The sequence below is a fragment of the Eurypyga helias genome, unplaced genomic scaffold, assembly GCF_000690775.1.
Source record: "Eurypyga helias isolate BGI_N326 unplaced genomic scaffold, ASM69077v1 Scaffold42824, whole genome shotgun sequence".
Taxonomy (NCBI): domain Eukaryota; kingdom Metazoa; phylum Chordata; class Aves; order Eurypygiformes; family Eurypygidae; genus Eurypyga; species Eurypyga helias.
In genome coordinates this window covers 22327-42777 of record NW_010245170.1, presented here as the reverse complement: position 1 = coordinate 42777, position 20451 = coordinate 22327, and the positions used below count along the sequence as shown (strand labels likewise).

Here is a 20451-nt window from a genome sequence, read left to right as displayed (position 1 = left end):
GGCAATTTGAACCCATAAGGAATGTTATTTATGGTTTTGGGCTTCACTCTCAATTATATTAAAATGTTCCTCTGTGTCAGAGACACAAGCATAGGACAGTCAGCAATGAATTTATCGTAGGTCAGAATCGGTTTGGTTGACTCACTTGCATCATGCACCACTACGAACCGTCTGGATCCAACTTTAAGCTCTAGCCAATTCTGGAAGTCTGACTTCTGTCAGTTTAGTGCCCAGTTTGGAAATCTTTCAATGTTTTCTCATGCATAACCTGACTTGTAAACGCAGCTTTGCATTGCTTTACTTGCATTAAAATTTACTTTGAAGATCACCCCTTGGAGACTTGCTGTTTCTGATGTTTGTCCTTTTCCTGGGATGTTTTCTGAAAACTGCTCCAGGTCCTAAGAAGCTTCTCACATGTTTAAAAAAAATAATATATTCAGAGGAGTAGGCTAATTGACAGGGCCCTGACAGTCAGTGTATTTTATTGGGTCTTTTTCAGGTGTGTGAGTTGACTCAGACAACTAGCTTTTTTCCCCCCAAATAATAAATTTTTAAAAACATATAAAGAAACGTGTTTAATATAGTTGAACCACACCATAAAGTTTACAAAATTATTTCTAGTATTTGTGATGTGTTTTTTCAAAGAAGGTGGGCCAAAACTGTAGGTGCAAGAGCTGCTTTGCTGAAAACTTGCTGGAAGAGTAACTCGCTGTGATACAGCAAAGATAAACACGAAACCTGCCATTAAAATGAGGAATGTAATGCTTATTTTTATTAAGCACGTCACTACTTAAAGAGCTCTGCTTATGGTTGAACCAATGATCAGAAGTGTCTGTTATTTTGCAATAAATTTAATTCCTCAAAATTCTTTGAGTGTTCATTTATTTGTTTGTTTTGATGTCTGAAGTTACATTGATGTTACTGAATAGGCCTCCGAAGGGCTTTAAATCAGGTTCTTAGATCTGTGGCTTAACTGAAGGGACTCTCTCAGAAAATTTAAAAATACTGAGTTATGGCCTATTTTTCCTTGCACAGTTTCGTTTCAGATTTCAGTCAACTTATGCGTGTGGTAATTTTTAGAAAGATCAGTGCTCAAGCACCCTTTCTACCTCTATTTGCTATTACCAAAAGCAAATTCCTTCCACTTTTGTGGACCTGGGAGGTGGAGTGTTGCAAATTTCAAACTTAAACAAGGAAGGAGATGTGAGTAAATTAAAAAGCATGTTTCATTCAGACCACAAAATTCTTTGAAAGGGGATAATTCCATTTTGTGAGAGTTTAGATAGCTGTTTTAGATATAAGATACTCCAAAAGAGTACAGAATGTGTTGAAGTGGCCAGTATCATTTTACTCATTCAGAATTGTCTGATGCAGTTTATGAAGACACATATTAGTGTCCTGTTCTTGTGTGTGTGGATCAGTTACTTCAGAAAAAATGAATGTTTAGTGCATGCCCTCAGACTACTCCTTGATGCTGTGACTTCTTGGCTTTTAGCTTGTGGAACAGAATACTGTTCATTCTTACGTCTCTTCGCTAAGTGTGATTGATTTATTGGTGGTTATTCTACAAAGATTTGATTCTAATCAGGAATGGAACTGATCTTTTTCCTCTTGACTCTCAATTTATTCCCTTTCTCACCCCCTTTTCTCTCTCATTGTGTCTTTTTTTTTTAATTAAAGGAAACACCGAGGAGGCTGGAAGGCTACTGGGCAGCAAGAATGTCCGTGTCAATTGCTTGGATGAGGTACAGCAAAACTGTACAAGCATGCTGGGTTTAGCAAGGAAAATATGAGGTCTGAAAGCTGCCGTGTTGTTAAATAGCATTGCTACACACACTCCTGGAAATCAGAGCTGTTCTGAATTACTCACCTGCAGCTGAATAATGAACCTTTGAAGAGGTTTTATTGTTTTTTGGGGGTTTTTTTAAGAGAGTTTAAAGATTCATGTTACTTAAAGTACTACACTGTTTGTATTTTCTCTCAAGTTCCAGCATGAACTTTAGTGGGGTTTTTTTAAGGTAAGATGAACACTACAGTGAGACACTTGCAGGTTCTCCCTGACTTCTTGTCACCTTCACCAAACTGTAGTCCCTCTGCTTAGGTAGCAGCAGACTGTGTGGATGAAGAATACCCGTCCCCATCTCATGCTTGCATCTTATCACCCAAAGCCCTTATCTTTGCAGAACCATAAATATATTCAGTGAGCAGCTAGGTCAGAAGTGGAAAACATGCTGTCTTATCACATTTGCCTCTGCAGATGTCGACAGTAAAATCCTTAAGTGTTACCTGAAGATGGGAGGAAGTCTGTGGATAGAAGAACCTTGTGTGATGTTCATGTTTCCTTTTCTTTTTACAATGTTTTTCTAAAGCGTGAAACATTAATATGAAGTGTAACATGGAAGCAAAACCATAATTGGCCAGCTTGTGTGTTAGATCAATGTGTAATTTATCAATTTAAATGTCAATATGTGGGTTTTTTCCCCAGCTGTATAGTTTCATAGGATCCCTGGGAAATTCAGGCTAGAGGGAACCTCAGAAGGTCTCCAGTTCAGCCTCCCACTCAGAGCAGCTTCATCTCCAAGGTCAGATGAGGTTGCTCTGAGCTTTATCCTGTCTGATCTTGTAAACCTTCGAGGACGGAGACTGCACAATATTTCTGGGAAACTTGTGCCACTGCCTTACTGTGCTTATGGTAAAAATGTTTTTCCTTTATGTCTGAATCTCTCTTTCAACTTATGCTCATTGTTTCTTGCCCTCCTGCCACCATAACTGAGGAGTTTGGCCCTGTCTTCTCAGTGATTTTCCTGTAAGCACTGGCAGGCTGCTGTTGGGTGCCACCAAAGCCATCTCTTCTCCAGGCTGAATGAGCCTAGTTCCTACAGCTTCTCTTCACTGCACAAGTGCTCTGTTCCCACCGTGTCTTGCTGGTACTCCACTGAACTCACTGCCATTTATCCATGTCTTTGTTGTACTGGAAGGCTGAGAATCGGTGAGGGTATTGTAGATGTGGTCTCATGAATGCTGGAAAACTATTACTTCATCTGCTGGTTATCTTCCTGGAGTATTGTTAGCCTTTTTTGTGCTGCCGACATCCATCTTCTCATAGTTCTTAAATACAGTTAGGTATTTAAACCTTAATTTCTAATGTATGAATTTCAGCATGTTGCTGACAAACTACTCAAACTAAGCTTCACAGTAAACTTCAGGAACATGAGATACGCTATAAGTATGTTTGCAAGTGTGCTTTATTGTATGGACTTGAAAAAGCTTTTCTTTTAGTGTAATTGCTGAACAACTGCACCCTTGATGCAGTATTAGGGCAACATGCAGGATCACTGTTGAGAGGATATGCTTTATTAATAGAAACCATAACCAAGTTATGCCTCGGGCTGTTGTTAAAGAAGAAATAGTATTAACAATACTTGCCCAATGCTCACATCTGACTGAATACACCCAAGGCTCATAAGTTAGTGCAATGGACTTCTTGTAGTCTCCTTTTTATCCCCAGGAGTGGTGTGTAATGATGCTTATTGAACGGGAAGGAGTTCAGCCTAGTTTAGGATTCTTAATCCATCTGTCATCTCATGTCCACATTTTTTCCTATTATAAATCATTTTCCCTTTAATGTGTTATTCTAATATCCAGAGATAAGGAGCATGTGAAACCCCAGTTAAACATTAGCTTCATCTGTTACTCAACATTGCCACAACTGGAGATGGCTTTGAATGCATCATGTCTTATTTAATTCCACTGCTGCCTTAGCTGTTTATCCTGAAATTCACATTATTACTTATATAACTATTGTTACTTATTAATGTTAAGACATGAGGAAACAACCCTTAAAAATTGAGTGTTATAGATACTGAAGTGGGAGCACAACTCAGTTGGGACCTAAGAACTCATTTCCTTCCTTAAAGTACTTTTTACATGAGAGAATCGGCAGAATAAGCACAGGTTTAATGTAATTATTTCTTCTATTTGTGGTGCAGCAAACATGCAGTCACAATTTAATAATTTCCACAGGCTGGAGAATCCACAGCATCTGGAAGCAGTCTGTTACACATTGCACTTTCGGATTTTAGAAAATAAACATATAAGACATCCCTTTAATTTCTGGTTTGGCTGTATATTCTAGCTGCTTAGATCTGCTTTCTTTTAGATTAAAAACTACTGACAATCAGCAATCTTTTCCCTCTGCACCTTTAGATAAGGACCAGGTCATATTTTAACAACTTCCAAATGCATTGACTAAGTATCTTGCCTAAAGTTACGTTTCTTCAGTAACTGAGCTATGATCATGGCTCTTTGAATCCTTTCCAGCTGTTTCAGCTTCTTCCTTCAAAAATGTCGGCAGGAGCTGGACCCAGTGTTTCAGCATTGCCTCTGCTGTCGTTACGTGTATTTAAAAGACAAGCTCTGACTCTATTTGCTTTTCCTGCCCATGTGCCGAGACTCACTCGCCCTTTACCTCCTCCAGTCTGCAGTGCTCTGCTGGGAGCAAAAGGTCACTTGGAAGCAGAGTAAGACTCCTTTGTTCAAATTAGTTTCATAGATGCCCAACTTCCAGAAGGCTGTAGGTATCCAGCAGATACAGTTCTGGTTTTTCCCAGCATCTTTTCGGACCAAATTGATTGTTGTTGTTGTTGTTGCTTCTGTGTAGATTTAGGTAGTAGAAGAAAGGAAAGGTATTTAGGCTTAATCGCTGTCTTTTTAAAAACAAAGAAATACATAGCTATTCTACAAAACTTGTCTTTCAGTGTGACAAAACAGTGTGATTCTGGCAACTTTTAAACTTCAGAGGCATTTAAGCTCCGATGTTCCAAAATATTAGGACAAATAGGTGGGCAGTGGAAATGGATGCAAAATAAACACAAATATATTTTGTTTAAATGCATGCTGCTTAGTCATTTTTTGTTGGTTCAGATGGAGTGGTTGCTAATTTGGCAACATAGTATGGAAGAAAGTGTTGAGGAATTTTCTTTCCCCTGGGAATACAGAGCTTGTAAATAGTGCTGTGACTTCGCTTTGGCAGTTGGCTGACTTTAACCCCATCCATTTGCGGGGTGTGACTAAGATCTTTCAGGTTGTTACAGAAAGGCAGTCTAGAGGAAGCACATGGGACCTGTAGCCATGGAAGTTTCCTCCGGTCATGGAGCCCTGTAGTCCTACAGTCCTGTGTTTCCTGCAGGTCAAGCAGAGAGACTTGACCTGAAAAGGCCTTATGGTTCTTCTGTATTTAAAATATTTTTAAGGTTGTTCATGATCATCATGTATGTAGAACTATCACTTGGCATTAGCAGCATTACTTTTTTCCTCTAGTTTGGTTATTCAGCTGTTCAATTCTGTAATAAAATATCTCTTTTAGAAGAAGCCGTCCACTTCCATATGCTAATTACAGAACTGCATATCTGGGAATTACAGCAGCAGCCTCCTTATTAGTGTATGAGATACGTGTAGCTTCACTCATACTGATTATGTTCAGTGCAGGGTTCTTCAGTTAATCTATTTTGATAATCCAGTATGGACTTACTATGCTAGCAGAAAATGCCCAGCTCCTCGGCCTTTATTGAGGAGAGAGTTCTGTCTTTTGATGTTTTTTACATGGTATTTCAAACACACAAACCAAAGAAAATCCAACTGCTATTAAGAATTATCTGGTTCCAATTCAGGTTGCTGACTGATGTTGACTTTAGCTTTTCATCTCTGCAGATAAACAGAAAGATCATCAATGAAATCTAATGTGTTACATATGTGAAACCAGCAGCTCAACAGGATGTCTATAAAGGAGGAGAACTGTAGCTATGACTGACATATCTACACTCACTGAACAGTATTTCATATTCTAATTAGTTCCTACTTGGCTATAGCTAAAATTATTCGTGCATGTATCTGTTGACTACCTTCCCAGTCCAGCTTGCAGTGAGGTTAAGATAGGTAAGGGCAGTCTTATCCAAAAGCTTTAAGGGTAAAATCTCTGAAGGCTTTTATACAATGAAAATTCACGTAATGTATTTCTAGACTAGCAGCATTCAGTACCATTTCTGGTAAAATTCAGAGCTGTTTTTACAATCCAGTTCCAAATACCTATCTGAACTAGTCATCTAACGAATTGGTTGGATTTCAGTAGTGCTCTTCCTTTTTGTTTAGAGTTGATTTTGAAGACATTCCTCAACTAGTATTTCTGTGTTCCTTGTGACACCTGCTCTTTTTGCATCATTTGTTTCCTTTTTAGTAATTTCCAAAATATCGTCTCAAATAAAAGCCAAACCTCCAGTCTATGTGCTTAGTTTGTAGTTTTCTGAATTAATAGAACAGGTATAGCTGCCTGAATCTAAAGAATAAAATAAGGCGCTTTTTCTACGTCATCTTGGGGCTGGATTCCTCGTTGCAAAATGAGCTGGGAAAGGGAGAGGTGGATACTTTAACAAGGTCAGCATGTGAGTCTCTACAACAGTTCTTCAGATAGGGGTTTTACAGTCTTTTTTCTTTTCTGGTTCTGTTTACCCAAATCACCTCTGACCTAAACTTGAGTTAGGTAGTTAGTGTTCACACGTGCAGTGTCGTAGTGTACCCCAATACCTCCCGACAGAGCTGCTCCAGTATGATCCGGCCCATGTGTGACCTCATCGTGGCCACATTTCCACAGTTGAGAGGAAGGGTGAAGTGAGCATGAGAAGTGTAAAACACCGGGAATGTCGGGACCACTCGGATTCCTCTTTTCATTAAAAAATTGGCTAATTCTGCAGCAAATCATCAATGCGTTATCCGTAAAACGGTGGCTTTTAAAAAATACACATATCACGTCTGTTCTTGCAAGTGAGCATGAGTGTTTAAATGCTCGCAGTGTAGTCGGCTTTTCTGCCAAGTGTGCACAGGTCTGTACAGATGCAAGTTGGCCTGTGTATCTAAGGGCCTGTAGTGACAGAATAAGGGGTAACAGGTTTAAATTGAAATCAGGGAGGTTTAGATGGGATATCAGGAAGAAGTTCTTCACGGAGAGGGTGGTGAGGCACTGGCACAGGTTGCCCAGAGAAGCTGTGGATGCCCCATCCCTGGATGTCTTCAAGGCCAGGCTGGATGAGGCTTTGAGCAACCTGGTCTAGTGGAAGGTGTCCCTGCCCATGGCAGGGGGGGTGGAACTAGATGATCTTTGAGGCCCCTTCCAACCCAAACCATTCTATGATCTTTTTGCATTTGTCCCAACTCCTGTTTCCATAGCCAACCCCCACTCCCCAGGGGAGGTGCTAAGCAATTTCTGGAGGCACTGCTACCTCTGTACAGACATATAGGGAATACTTAGAGCCCTGCAGAAGATGGGAGATGTTAATTTTCCTCCCTGTAAACCATGTAACATCCCTTCATAGTAAACAAGAAACTGGGAAAGATTATTTTTTGTCCTAGGGAGTGAGGTTAAAAGACTGGATTTTTTGGTCAGAAGAATGTTACATAGTAGCTGCTAGAAAATCGATTCTTCATCCTATGCTCCATATTAGAACAATAAATAATTGTTATGCTTAATAAACTGTCTGCTAATTTAGTATTTTAAATATGTTGTATTCACAATCCAAATGTCACCTGTCAGAAAACAGACTGTTGCTGGACCTGGCTGAACAGGCTGATATTCAGTCCGAGAAGAGCATTTGCAGTCATTTCAGTTTTTGCATAAGGAGATAATAAAGGATACCAAGCTTTTCCAGATAAGCCTGTGTGTAGCCTGTCCCTTTTTTGCTTGCTGGGAATATGAAAGGCTGATACTAGTGTGACTTTAAATCCAGTTTCTAACAACTTTCCACGTGTTTTCTGCTCGATATGTTTTTGGTCCACGCTGTAGCCTGACACTTTCAAAATGTAATCAAAGGCTTTTAGAAAGTTTCCTGGAATGAGGGGATGGGAAAAACAAACAAAAAAACCCCAAACACCAAAAAAACTACAACCCTTTCATTTGTCCTGTAATTTTCAGATTTTTTTGATTGAAACAACTGGCACTCAAGACATAACCAAACCTAAAGTCATTGTTTTCTTAAAGCTCCCATCAAAAACCTTAGTGTGTCCATATCCCCTTACAGCAGTACTTTTCTGTGCTACTGAAGGAGGCCAATCTACACAAGGACTCCAGACTGGTATTGGCCCATGAAAATTGCTGATAATATGATATAATGCAATATAATAATTAGACTAGAAAGCCTTTGTTTACTTTTATAGGACCACAAATGAAACCTAGCAAAAACAGTCACCAATTTGTTTCATGTTTGTGAAGTGATCTCTTCAGGTGTTTTGTTTCTTTAATGACAGTTTATATTGCGGTTTCCCAAAATACTTAAGGTTACTAAAATATAATGCATCAAGTAATAATTTTTTGTTTTCAGTTAGGGTGAGGAATTATGAAAATACAATACTTTAAAATTGTTATAATTTTAACTCCCAATTTCCTTAAATGTTAGGATTATTTTGAAAATTATACTGATAAATTTAACTCAAATGGGTTTTCTTCTATCATAAGTTGAAAAAGGAAATATGGCTCAAACTGACAATTACATTATTTCAGATTATGACATTACCATCTGTTAACAGACCTGCAGCACACAGTGTATTCCTGCACACATCCTTAACCTGCAAAAAAAGGAAGAAAATGCCATTTTTATTTCCGTCAGGGACCAACTAAAGCACACTCCCTTGTATTCAGTGTTAAAGAATGTGCTTGGGCAGTTACTGTGTCTTGGCTGATAATATGAATCTTGACGTTGTGAAAGTAACCAGCATATTGGAAAAAACGTATCAGTTCTAAAAGGGAGGGCTTTCAGTTTTCCCACGCGGAAATGTGCTTCTCCCTGCCCTTGGAGAGGGAGAGAGCCAGCACTGACACAGTCTACCCTGGTTCTGAAAGTTTCCCCTAGGGTTCGCATTTATAATTCCACCAGTGCGGCTCTACAGCAGCTCAGTGTCTCGCTCGCGGGAGCTAAGCCTTCTTGTGCTGCTGCAGCCTATCGCAAGGCAAGGCTTGAGTCTGCGGTTGTTAAAGGCTGGTTAGGGCTGAGTGTCTTTACGCTTTCAGAGCTCTGGCTGGGTGCGACCACAGGCACAGTAACAACAGGGTGGATAAATGGCAGAGAGGAGGATAGCACAGGTACCACTAATTGTGACTAAAAATGAACAAGATGGGTTTCAGAAACTGCCAATCTTTATCATGACAAAACCAACAAAAGCCTATTCCTGTTTTTCTTGTTGCTTATCATATCATGCAGGGGAGACAAGAAATAACTTAGGAACCTAGCAAATTTTCTAAACCGAGCTTTTCCCCGCTAGCAGAACCATTAGTTGTCGTTAACACTAATAGCTTGTACAAAAGGCCAGTGACAGATTGGCAGTACATGGTTTTCATTTGTTCAACACTGTTTCAAACACACAGGGCAGCATAATCAGGAAAGTGACGTGGAAATGGAAAATCTACTGTGTGTTAGAAACCATATGTTTTCATTAGGATTTTCTGAGCTTTTTTTATTGTTGCTAACTTAAATATCCTGTGAGGCTTTGGCAGTTTTACTGAATATCTGTGTACAAGTAAAAATCATCAATGGTATGAAGATCAAGAGATGTAACTCAGTGTGTTCTGTGTGCTGCTTTCTCCTGTTAGCATGGCATGACCCCTCTCATGCATGCAGCGTACAAAGGGAAAATAGACATGTGCAGGTTGCTCTTGCGACATGGGGCTGATGTGAACTGCAACGAACACGAGCATGGATATACTGCCTTGATGTTCGCTGGCCTTTCAGGTAACTTCTTACTGAACTGAGCTCACCAATTTTTATGACACTGATGGGTACAATTTGCCATAAATTAATTATTTAAAGGAAAATGTTGACACGTTTCTGTTAGTCAGGTTTGTTATTACTTACATGGTCCATGCAAATATGTCAAGCCCAGTGCAATCATCCTGACAGGGGAACAGGATAGCTGCTGTTCAGGGATCTTTTTTCATACAAAAATGGACTTTGTTCGATGTTTTGAGGCATGGTCTGTCTCTACATTGTTGTGTTTGACATATCGCAAAATTCAGTCTCCTGTGACAGTTTTCTTGTGCAATGGAATGCATTCTGTTTAATTATACAGTGAAAAGGATGCTGCACCCAACTGCCTTGTTTTGGGGACTACAAATCAGTAGCTTTTACTAATATTTGAGGCTTGTCAAATCAATCCAGTATTTTTCAAATTTTGCCTTTCTTCTACATTATCTTTGCAATTATATTGTGGGCTTTAAAAAATATATTTAGTAAGTTTTAAAAACATGTTTTCTCACATTAATTTTACTTCTTCTCTTTCATAATTTTTTTTTTCATCAGGGTGCTCATAACTCTGTATCATCTTCTCCTGTTTCAGGTGGTGGTTTGCAGCTTTCCTCTTGCTAGTCTTTTCAATTCTTTCCCTGAGTCAGAAAAAAACCTCACATAAAAAACCCATTCTGCCTTCTGGGGAAAAGATTAGATTTGGGAATATTAAGTTATTTTAAGTATCTTCTTTACTAGGCCACTTGCGTCTTCCCAAAAAGGAGATTCTAGGGAAGTAAGATTTCTTAGCAGGTAGAGTTTAAACTGCCTTCTTTCCTCATAAGTGTAAGAAAAGAAAGGTGTATGTGTGTATACGAACCTTAACTGGACCATCAGATTGCTTTTTCTGCTGAAACTTCGGTAAAAAAATTTGGGAAATGTCAGCGTTCTGTGGTGTGGAGCAGTATCAGAGCTGCAGCAGAGAGAGGTTGTTAAATGACTGCAGCTTTATGGAAAGTGCTGTATTTTTACTGTTTCCTCACAGCTGAGCTTTTAACCTGTCATCCTGGTTTGAATGCTTCTGAATGCCGACTTTAAGGTCTGTTATCTGTGGGTGCAAAAGGTACATGAGCAGTACTGATGCAACGCCTGTTTTGAAACCAGAAGCATTCCTTCCCACCTACCACCCCCTTCTTTTGTTATATTTTTCTGTACTTAGCATATGCACAAAAACTGATCAAGTAAAAATACCTTTGAAAGCAGAACCAGCATGAGTGGTGGCAAGTGTCCTTATTAGTCTCTGAAGGGCACTAATTAAGTCATCTAATCTTCCCATCGAATTTTAGCTTCATTTTGCTTGGTATTTAGCCCAGGCTGAACACCCAGTTCCCGCTGTGGAGAAAGGAACAATCTGTTCCCTGCTCTACTCTCCTGCTACATAATAGCACTGGATTTGTTTTTCTTCTTAGAATAGCAAATGTTGTAGTTGAACTGTCAAACTAGATTAGTAGAATTTGCCTCTTTACTGCTATCCAGAGGGACCAAGATCCGGTGTAGTTACGCTCCATGGGGAGCTGAGTGTGCATTACTGTGAGCATAGTTATACCCTGCCTGAATTTCGGTTTTATCTATGGTTCCAGGGGGTCAAATCAAAGTAAGGAGCCAGCACTGTGCCTTTCTCTTAAGCCAATCTTAAAATAACGACATTAAGAATATTCGTTTCCTTCAGTGTTATTCCTGGCCTTTAAGAAATACACTCTTGTTTTTCTGCAACATAAAGATTACAAGTTCTGATTTGTTCTTTCTCATTCCCCATATCTCCCCCCTTTCTTCGCCCCCAAAATTCAGGAAACAAAGAAATCACCTGGATGATGTTAGAGGCTGGAGCAGAGACTGATGTTGTCAACTCCGTGGGAAGGACAGCAGCTCAGATGGCTGCTTTTGTGGGTAAGGTGAAAGTCTATTACCATTTCCTAAATTCCTAAAGAAGTAAAACGTTTCTATTGGAGAAACATTATTTAATGACCGGTTCTAAACCGACCCAGTTGTGCAGCCTTTTTTCCACATTTCATAACAGAGACCATTTGTGTCCTATTCCCATGCTTTGTTTTGTAAACAGACAAGTGGTGTTATCTATAAGAACAGGTGCTGCTGTTCTCCAGGTGTGCAAGGTTTTGCAATGCCATCAGGTTTCAAATAGGAAGAGGAAGGAGGTAGCACCTGAGGTGTCCGAAGTGCAAGTACATCCTTCTGCAGTACAACAGGCATAATTGGATCTTCCTCTGTAGAAAGGAATGAATGTAGTGCTGGGAGTCTGGAACTCTCGTCTGAGTGTTGCCAGGAGCATGCTGCACGCTAGCCGTGAGTCACCTCCCACCCTTCCCCCTCTGCATGTGGAAGAGGGAGAAGCCTGGGAACCTGTTCTGGGGTAGTCAGTACTTACTGACCTGAACTTGACTAGAACAAGGTAAAAGATACGCCATTCTGGCATGCTGTGTGATCCTGGGCAAAACATGGAACCAGGCTTTTTCCTGTTACGTTTCTTGTCTTTTTTTTTTTTTCTAAACTCTTTATACTTCTTTACCCATATTGACAGTGCTGGAAGATTCATGGATTCACGTTCCCAAATACACCACTTTTTCTCTGTTTCTAGCAAGGGTGTGTGATAAAATATAACCAGAGAATGCAGAGTCATTGTAATGACTTGGCTGTTGCTGTCCAGATGAGCTTCCCAACAACCAAAGCGAGGACCTCTGTTTTCACTTCAATACAACCTGCTTGTATTGTTTAATTGTCTCTCTTGCAAGTCCACTGGGTGTTCTGGATTCCGGGGCCTACCTTGCCATTTAGATTCACTTCCTTCAATAGCGAGTTAGTGCAGTTTCAGTGCCAGTCATATCTCATTCTGGTCTTCTAAAGAGGAGATGATTGACATTGGTCACTTGAGGTTCAAGCAGCAAAGACTTAACTGTGCACGTAATACGTCAAAGAAGTCCACTCCTATTAATTCTTGTTTGGATTTGGAGAGCCTTTACCAGTGGGACGCTGAACTGAGTTACTAGCGAATGGGGAATGTTATCTCCAAATGTGATTTTGGACAGTTCTTGTTTAAAATCTCATCTCATCACCAAGATAGAATAAATATTTTTCAGGCAAACTGAGATACACTACTCTAAACGTCCAAACATTTGAATCCATTCCTGTTCTTTTTTATTCTTTGTCCAATCAGCATTAATTCATCTGTCTGTGTGTGGGAAGTGAGGATACTTCTTCCCCTGTCCTTTGTCTTACACTGTGCTCTATTAGCTTAGAGCAGTCTCTTCTGAAACAGTGGTGGGTTTTAAATGCTGGAAGTTGGTTGGCTCCATCTTGTAGTGATTAGTGCCAAGGTAAATCAGTCAATTTAAAGAATGTGGTCCTGGACTAGAGAAGCTAAATTTCACTTTCCCTTTAGCCAAGTAATCCATCATTGTGTCAGATGTAGAAAACAAGAAGGGGGTGTAACTTCCCTCATCTTGTTACTTTCATTACAGTCCTGGGTTTTTTTGGTAAATTAGAAGCATGTTCTGTTCTAACAATTTCTCCTGTTTCAGGCCTGAAAGCTTACAAGTCCCAGTGCAAACGCCATTAATTTTTGAAGGACAAAGTGGAGAGAACTTTTCTCAAGAAATTTTAACACCAGTATGACACTACTAGTAGAGTGTAACTTTGGGGAGAAATACCTGTTCTCTTAGTTTTGGTTTACCAAGGAAAGGGGACGCAGGAAGGGGATAGAGTTCTCTCTCAATATGAAGTTTCTAGAAGGCATTCTCTGCTTTTAAGTCTCTGTAAGTTACATGTCCTGGGCGTAACGGTTACGTACAGTTAGTGTAACCCAATGTGAAAGAATGGCAGGAGTTGCCTGGTACCAGGGCAGAGCATACCATGTTAAGCTTCTGTGTGGGTAGTTCTCACCTGTATTGCTCATACTAGTTTTGGGGTTAGGTCTGTCTTTTTTGGTTATTATTTCATTTCACTGGTGATTGTTTTTTTTTCTTGTGTGCCTCTAGGTCAACATGACTGTGTGACTGTCATCAACAACTTCTTTCCACGTGAAAGGCTGGACTACTATACTAAACCACAAGGCTTAGATAAAGAACCAAAACTGCCAGTAAAATTAGCTGGGCCTCTACATAAAATTATTACTACCACAAACATGCATCCTGTTAAGGTGGAGTGATGTGTAAATTGTGTATTTTTTATTGGTACAGGAACTGTTTCTTTATGCCAGAAAGCATTCAGTTCTTCAGAGTCCTATTGAGATGAAAAGCGTTATCCATTAAATAGCTGCTTCTGCAAACGACAGAGTTGGGCTCAACGTTTAGATGTGACTCAAAAATGAAGCTATTTCAATGTTCATGTACACCAGAATCTTGAACTAACCCCTTTAAATGGAGAGATTCTTATTTTTTGCATCAATAACCATAAACAGCTTTCCTTTTTGGCTTTCTTTTTTTTCCTAGTCCCACTTGAAGTGGAAACACAAAGCAATTTCCTATCGTAACAAAATCTTATTGTTCTCTCAATGCTTGTCTCAGCATGTATCTTCCCACCTTCATCACTGGTTCACCATAGCAACATCTACCACTGCTGCTGTTTCTGAATGTATGGGCAAGAGATGCTTAGTTTGACTTCCTCGCATATTTACTGAAAATAATACCTCTTATGGCTTGCTCTTCCTGCGTAGTTCAGAGAAATGAATACCTCTAAATTCAAAGACAAGTTCTTTGGGCTTGCCATTCAAAGTCAGCAATTTGTCAGCTTGCCAGCCAGGTATCTGCAGTACATAGTGGGAGTGATGCACCCGTGGCAGCTAAGTTAGTCAGCAGAGTATACGGTTTCCTCTTAAAATGGTTGGTTCTGTGCTTTGTTGTCTGCCTGAAGTACTGCAAGATTATGTGAGGTTACCGTGTTCTGTGAAACTGCTGAAATCATACGAGTCATTTATTTTAGGTGTCCAGCAGGAAAGAGAGTTTAGAATGGTGTATGGTAGTTTCTGTAACTGTTTCTTTTGAAATGGTTTTGATTCTCCAGGTTTTTATTCTGGGAAAAATCCTTATTATTTTTAAGACCAGCCTTAATTTTGAGTGTTTATTTTATGGGAGCTGTGAATTGCAGTGTGCTAAGTAGTAATGCTAAATCATGACTGAAAAAAGAAGTGGAGGACTGCATAAGGCGGAAGTGGAGGAATAGTAGAAAATCCACTGAAATGTAGCTACAAAAAGCTATATAACCTTTAATGGTAGTGCAGAAGTTTAAAAGTATTAGTTCCTGATGGGATTACATTTTCTGCTGTATTTCCTGTAGATTGTGTTGCTGGTGAAAGAGAACCCTCTGTTGGCCGAGGTAGAAGCACTGCAGAAATGTTACAAGGTTCTGGATCTGATTTGTGAGAAATGCATGAAGCAGAAAGATATGAATGAAGTACTTGCTATGAAAATGCACTACATCAGTTGCATCCTCCAGAAATGTATTCCATCCTTAAAAGAGCGGGAGGATAAACTGGATGGATTTATCAAAAGGTACGTATGTCTACAGAGAGGTCGGAAGGTTTATGTATGAGCCAGCTTTACAGACGTCGGACAAAGACAACAGTAATCATGGATTGGATTGTCTTGGATAAAGGCTGTGCCAGGTACATTTTGAAATAATCCCAGTTGTAGTCACTTCAGGGTGGCACTGACTCCCTTTTTTCTGTCTGAAGTGGCATCGTCCTTTCCTGGGGTACAAAGGAAACATTCCTTGAGTTTCAGCTCCCTGATGGAAGTGGTTAGAGCTTGGCAGTCACACATACGCTGTGAAGCAGCAGAGAGCAACATGTGGGGGAGAAAAGGGAGTGATAGGTTTGGAAAAAGAATTTCTTAATGTCCGATATGGATCATCTGGGAACATGTCTCTTGCCGTTTTGCTCTTCAGCAGTCATACAGGGTGAGATTTTCTTCTTTCAAAAACACTTAAGCAACCAAGAACTGCAAATCCCACTGGCTCTGGAGGAGACTTAAATCAGTTAGATCTTCAGAAAGTACTCAGTGTTACAAAACCACCTGCCCAATCTTAAGTATCACAGTAAGTGGTCTGGCTTTTGGAAGGATCACGTTCCCCATAGACCTCCTTGGATTTCTGCGTGATACTGAAAATAAACTATTAAGTCAGCTTTAACATACTGCAATCACATTGTTCATCAGCGATCCATATAAAAAAGTAGGAGCCGACCAGGCAAGTATAGAAGCATCAAGGCTATAACACATTATTAAACAGAAGTGAAGCAGAGTTTGTACCTTAAGCTGTTGTGTATCCTTCCGTGTGTGCTTTTAAAGTGTTCAGTCCTTAAATGCAACAAAGCATTCTGCCACTTCAGCCTGATGTAGGTACTAGTCTACCTGTAGATGACTCTCAGTGTGGCTGAGTTCGTAAGTAGTGGTTTCAGAGGATACATTTAGTCATTTTCTATTCCCTAATGGTTGTGCATTACAATAAAAATAATCTCATTTGCATTTTAAACACAGTTATGTTTGAAGTTGTCTGAATTATAATTCTTCTCTGTAATCAGATAGAGGCCAGAGTACAGCATGCTGTGTATTTCTTCTTGAGCATTTACTATGTGATTTCTTATTTGACTTTGGTCTTAAAATATTTAGTCTCTTGAAAGGGAGAGATAAAGATGGTTTTCCTGTATACCAAGAGAAGCTAATTCGAGAAAGCATCCGCAAGTTTCCTTACTGTGAAGCTACGTTGCTCCAGCAGCTCGTGAGAAGCATTGCTCCTGTTGAAATAGTAAGTTTTTCTCCTCAAGAAAATGCCTTCTAAGCAACTTGCATAGTAAACTCAGTTTAAACTAAGCCATCTTTGTGCTTCTCAGCTTCTGCAGTGGATTGTACTAAGCAAAGGTTTTTGAATGTCCCTGAGCTCTCTGGCAAATTGGGATTTTACTTTACATATTGCAGAAAAATTCTCTAAAACACTTCAACTAGTAGTTTTTTTCCCTGGGCCCATAATGAATGCCTAAATACCTCAGCTTTTAAAGAAAATTGGCACAGTTGTTTCTGTCAGAGCTTTCTTTTCCTGTTCTGGGATGTCTGTTCAGTTTTTCTTTGCCATTTTGCTTCTGCAGATTGTAAAATCAGACACAAATGAAACACGCTTTGCACTCTTTTTTCACAATGTCTAAATTCACTTTGAGATGAAATAATTTCCTAGATTTAATGCATTTCTAGTGTACACAAAGGGTTGGCAGTATGGTAGAAAAAGGGAAAAGATTCTGTGGAGCTTCTCTTATCACAGGGAGAGGCCAAATGGAGTAAAATATGTATCTAAATCAGGAAATCAAAATGACAGGTAAAAAATCTAACTTCATTTTTCCTTATACATCTTTGCTAACGCAGTCTTCATTACAGTACTATTAATTAGTTCATCTGACGCAAGGTTGTTACTCTTTGTTAAGAATGTTCTCTCAGGTCTCCGAGGGCTAGATGTTACACGCAGTGACGGTGGGGAAGTGGGACAATTCTGTGACATGTTTGGATTATGCTGAGTGCATTAAAAATAGCCTCCATCGTAAGTGGCTCCAGTCTGCTAAAATCTCCTGAGGCTTAATGCAATCCCTGCCGTTGTCTAAGGCAGCGAAATAAACACGGTGTGAAAACACAGGCTATCGTGATGCATTAAGGCTTACTTCTCCGTAAACATTTGCCTTCCTGTCCTTTTTCTTAGAAGAGCTGGCAGTCTTTTCTGCCTTCTCCCATCACAGAAATACAGTTGGTTGCACTGCATTTCTGTGTGTTATGCAGAACTGGTAATGAGGAGGTGCCATATATTTTTAATTCCCTCCGTATATTTAATTCTCGACCTTTGGCACGCACAATTACGTGGATTCAGTCTGGGCATCTCAGCGTTGTCATAGTAGTTACGATTGTGCATGTTCCAGCATACTCTTGACCGTTGAAGGATTTACATAGCGCTGGAGCAACTTGGCATGTTTTTCCTGTAATACGCACATCATTGCCCAAAAGAATAGTGGTTCATGGTTACCAGTAATATATACTGAATCTTACTGCTGGTGTTGCTTGTGAAAGGTGCTGCAAATAACACCGAAACCATCACATGCAAATGATTGCTTTGAGGACTCTGAGTTCCCACCATTTGGTCTGTAGTATCTGAGTACACTGAGCACAACAGCATTTCGGTGACGAGCAAAATACCTTTCTGTGTGCCAGCACCGGGACAAGTCTGTGACAACCTGCTGCAGGTAATCTACAAGCGGGTGACAGTGCATAAAGAACACTGCGTTCATTAATAGTACTGTTCATAATTCTTGGGTAAAGCTGATATTCTACAGGACTAAGTTAACTTAATACGCAAAAACTTACCTAACTCGGTATATGTCAGGTTGTGCAGGTTAATTGAAGCTCTGTGATTTAGTTTCATGTTCTTGCTGCTTTGGCAGCTTCAGTGAGGCTGCAGCTGGGAAGCTGGTGTTGCTTGTTTTATTTGTCTGTTGCGTGTCCCTGTTTGTACAGGTGTTGGTTTTTAATCCCACAGCCACCTTTTGCCTTACCTTTCAGGGTTCCGACCCTACAGCTTTCTCTGTGCTCACACAAGCTATTACTGGCCAAGTGGGGTTTGTGGATGCTGAATTCTGCACAACGTGTGGGGGAAAGGGAGCGGACAAAAGGTGTTCAGTATGTAAAATGGTAAGAATCTGTAAATAGTTGTGGTGAATCACAAAAAACAGTGCCACCCGGGTGCTGAGGATTTTGAATGCCTGACTATTTGCTCCGTAGACTTGCAAGGAATGGCACGTATGCTGATAGTGAAAATGGGCAACCCATCTACTTCTGGGAGAGATGCCTGCAATTCGCAAGTAGGAGTACTTGGGTTTCTAAGGGTTTAAGAATTAAGAAAGAGTAAAATTTCTGTATGTTTAGAGTTGACAAAACAACTATTCTTTATAAGAGTTTTATAGAGCTTAGAATCACTCCACAGGACCTTACAAATTGCTTAAAAATACCAAGTAATATACATAGGGAGATTTAACTTGGTACTGTAAGAAATAGGAGAATATTGTGTGTTTTTATAGTAGATGAAGATGAATTGAAAGCTCTGGTAACTTTCAGGTGATGTACTGCGACCAGAACTGCCAGAAAATACACTGGTTTACCCACAAAAAAGTCTGCAAGACCCTGAAAGAAATTCACGAGAAACAAGAACTAGAAGCTGCCAAAGAAAAAAGGAAACAAGAAAAAAAGCAAAAGAAAGGTCAGGATCTGTAGTTCACTTGCCGAAACTACTGCTGCATTAACTGTACTACAGGGAATGATAGCGACAGGTCTTAAAATCTGTAACAGCTGAGGCTGAGAGAAAAGTCTTTGCTGTGACGTACCAGCCCACCTACATTCGTATGGCAGTTCCCCACGCTTCCTACTGACTGCAGGCTGGCTTTTAATGCCCGAGGTACGCACGGTTCTACAGCCAAGGCGCTCTGACTTACACTGCGCCGTTTCAACACCCAGCTCTTGAATCCAAATCATAGGGAAGTTTCATGCTACTCTACCTTTTGTTGGAGGTGTTAGGACGAGTTGGATAATAAGAAAGCAGCCCACTCCTTCCAGCTGCAAAGGTTAACGTAGATGTTGATTCTCCTGCAATACCTTGTTCCTCACAGTTGTGTACCAAGTTGTGTTGTGTCCTTTGTGAAGGAAGCCAGCATTACTCTTTAAACTGTTCGTGGTGGTTTTTCTCCCTTCAGTAAGCAAATAATTAATACATGATGACAGCAAAACCACCGTATCACGCACACGCACCCTTCACTTACCCTGATACGATGTTTCTGCAAGTGAAATAATTGGGAAATTGGGGGTGAAATCACTTCTTCTCATTTACAAGGTAAATTAGTGAGAGCTTGGTGTAGGGTTAGTCTCCGAGTAGTCTTATACCAACCTAAACAGAACTGTAGTGTCTTGGGTCTTTTTCTGAGGAAGTTCGGTTAAATTAGTCACTTTTGTGATTGAGGCACTTTCCTAATATTTATTACTCTTCAGCAATAAAGCTGTTGCTTGCAGAGGAGTTCAGCGTTCACTGATGGGCCGATTTCTCTCTCGTTCAGATGAAGTGCAGTTGATGGAGGGTAGTTCTGCAGGTGAAGAACAGGCAGATCCTGGTCCAGATGCTACCAAAGAAGCAGATCCACATCATGCTACCGACCAAACGGAAGAACCTGCATCTACCAAAGAGACGGAGGCACCAGCCCTGCCTCCTGCAAGTTCACCAGAAAGTGAGACTGGCTTAGCTGACATTGATCTTCAAAAAATTCAAGACTCCGAGGAGTAAGAAGGGGGTAGGAAGGGACGAAGTGTTCTGGCCTGTCCCTATACCTCCTAAGGCGTTTTTGATGCTGACCATGCCCAAGTTCTTACAGTGTGGCTTATGCAAGACTCCTGAAAGACCACACGTCTCTCGTCATCGTGAGATGAAGTACTGGCTAATTGCTCTATAAATACTTCAGGTTCTGTTGTAGGTCATCAGAATAGGTTATTTATTATCTGATAAACACTAGTGGCGTAGACCCATCTGTACGAGTACCAACAGTGAGCATAGTAACAATCTGTGAGTATCTGTGGTTAATCGGCCACTTAGTGAAAAATAAAAAGCATTT

The 20451-nt window shown here is 40.2% G+C and overlaps 1 protein-coding gene across 1 annotated transcript; it reads left to right on the top strand.

The window, feature by feature from the left end:
• Positions 1–1680: 1680 nt before the first annotated feature.
• ANKMY2 (ankyrin repeat and MYND domain containing 2) lies at positions 1681–20126 on the top strand (the record flags this gene model as incomplete). Its single annotated transcript, XM_010149973.1, has 9 exons — positions 1681–1745; positions 9632–9770; positions 11610–11708; positions 13811–13971; positions 15108–15322; positions 16439–16574; positions 18362–18490; positions 18914–19055; positions 19903–20126. Coding segments are annotated over 9 exons (1310 nt in total), but the record flags the coding sequence as incomplete, so codon positions are not given.
• Between the last annotated feature and the right edge of the window lie 325 nt (positions 20127–20451).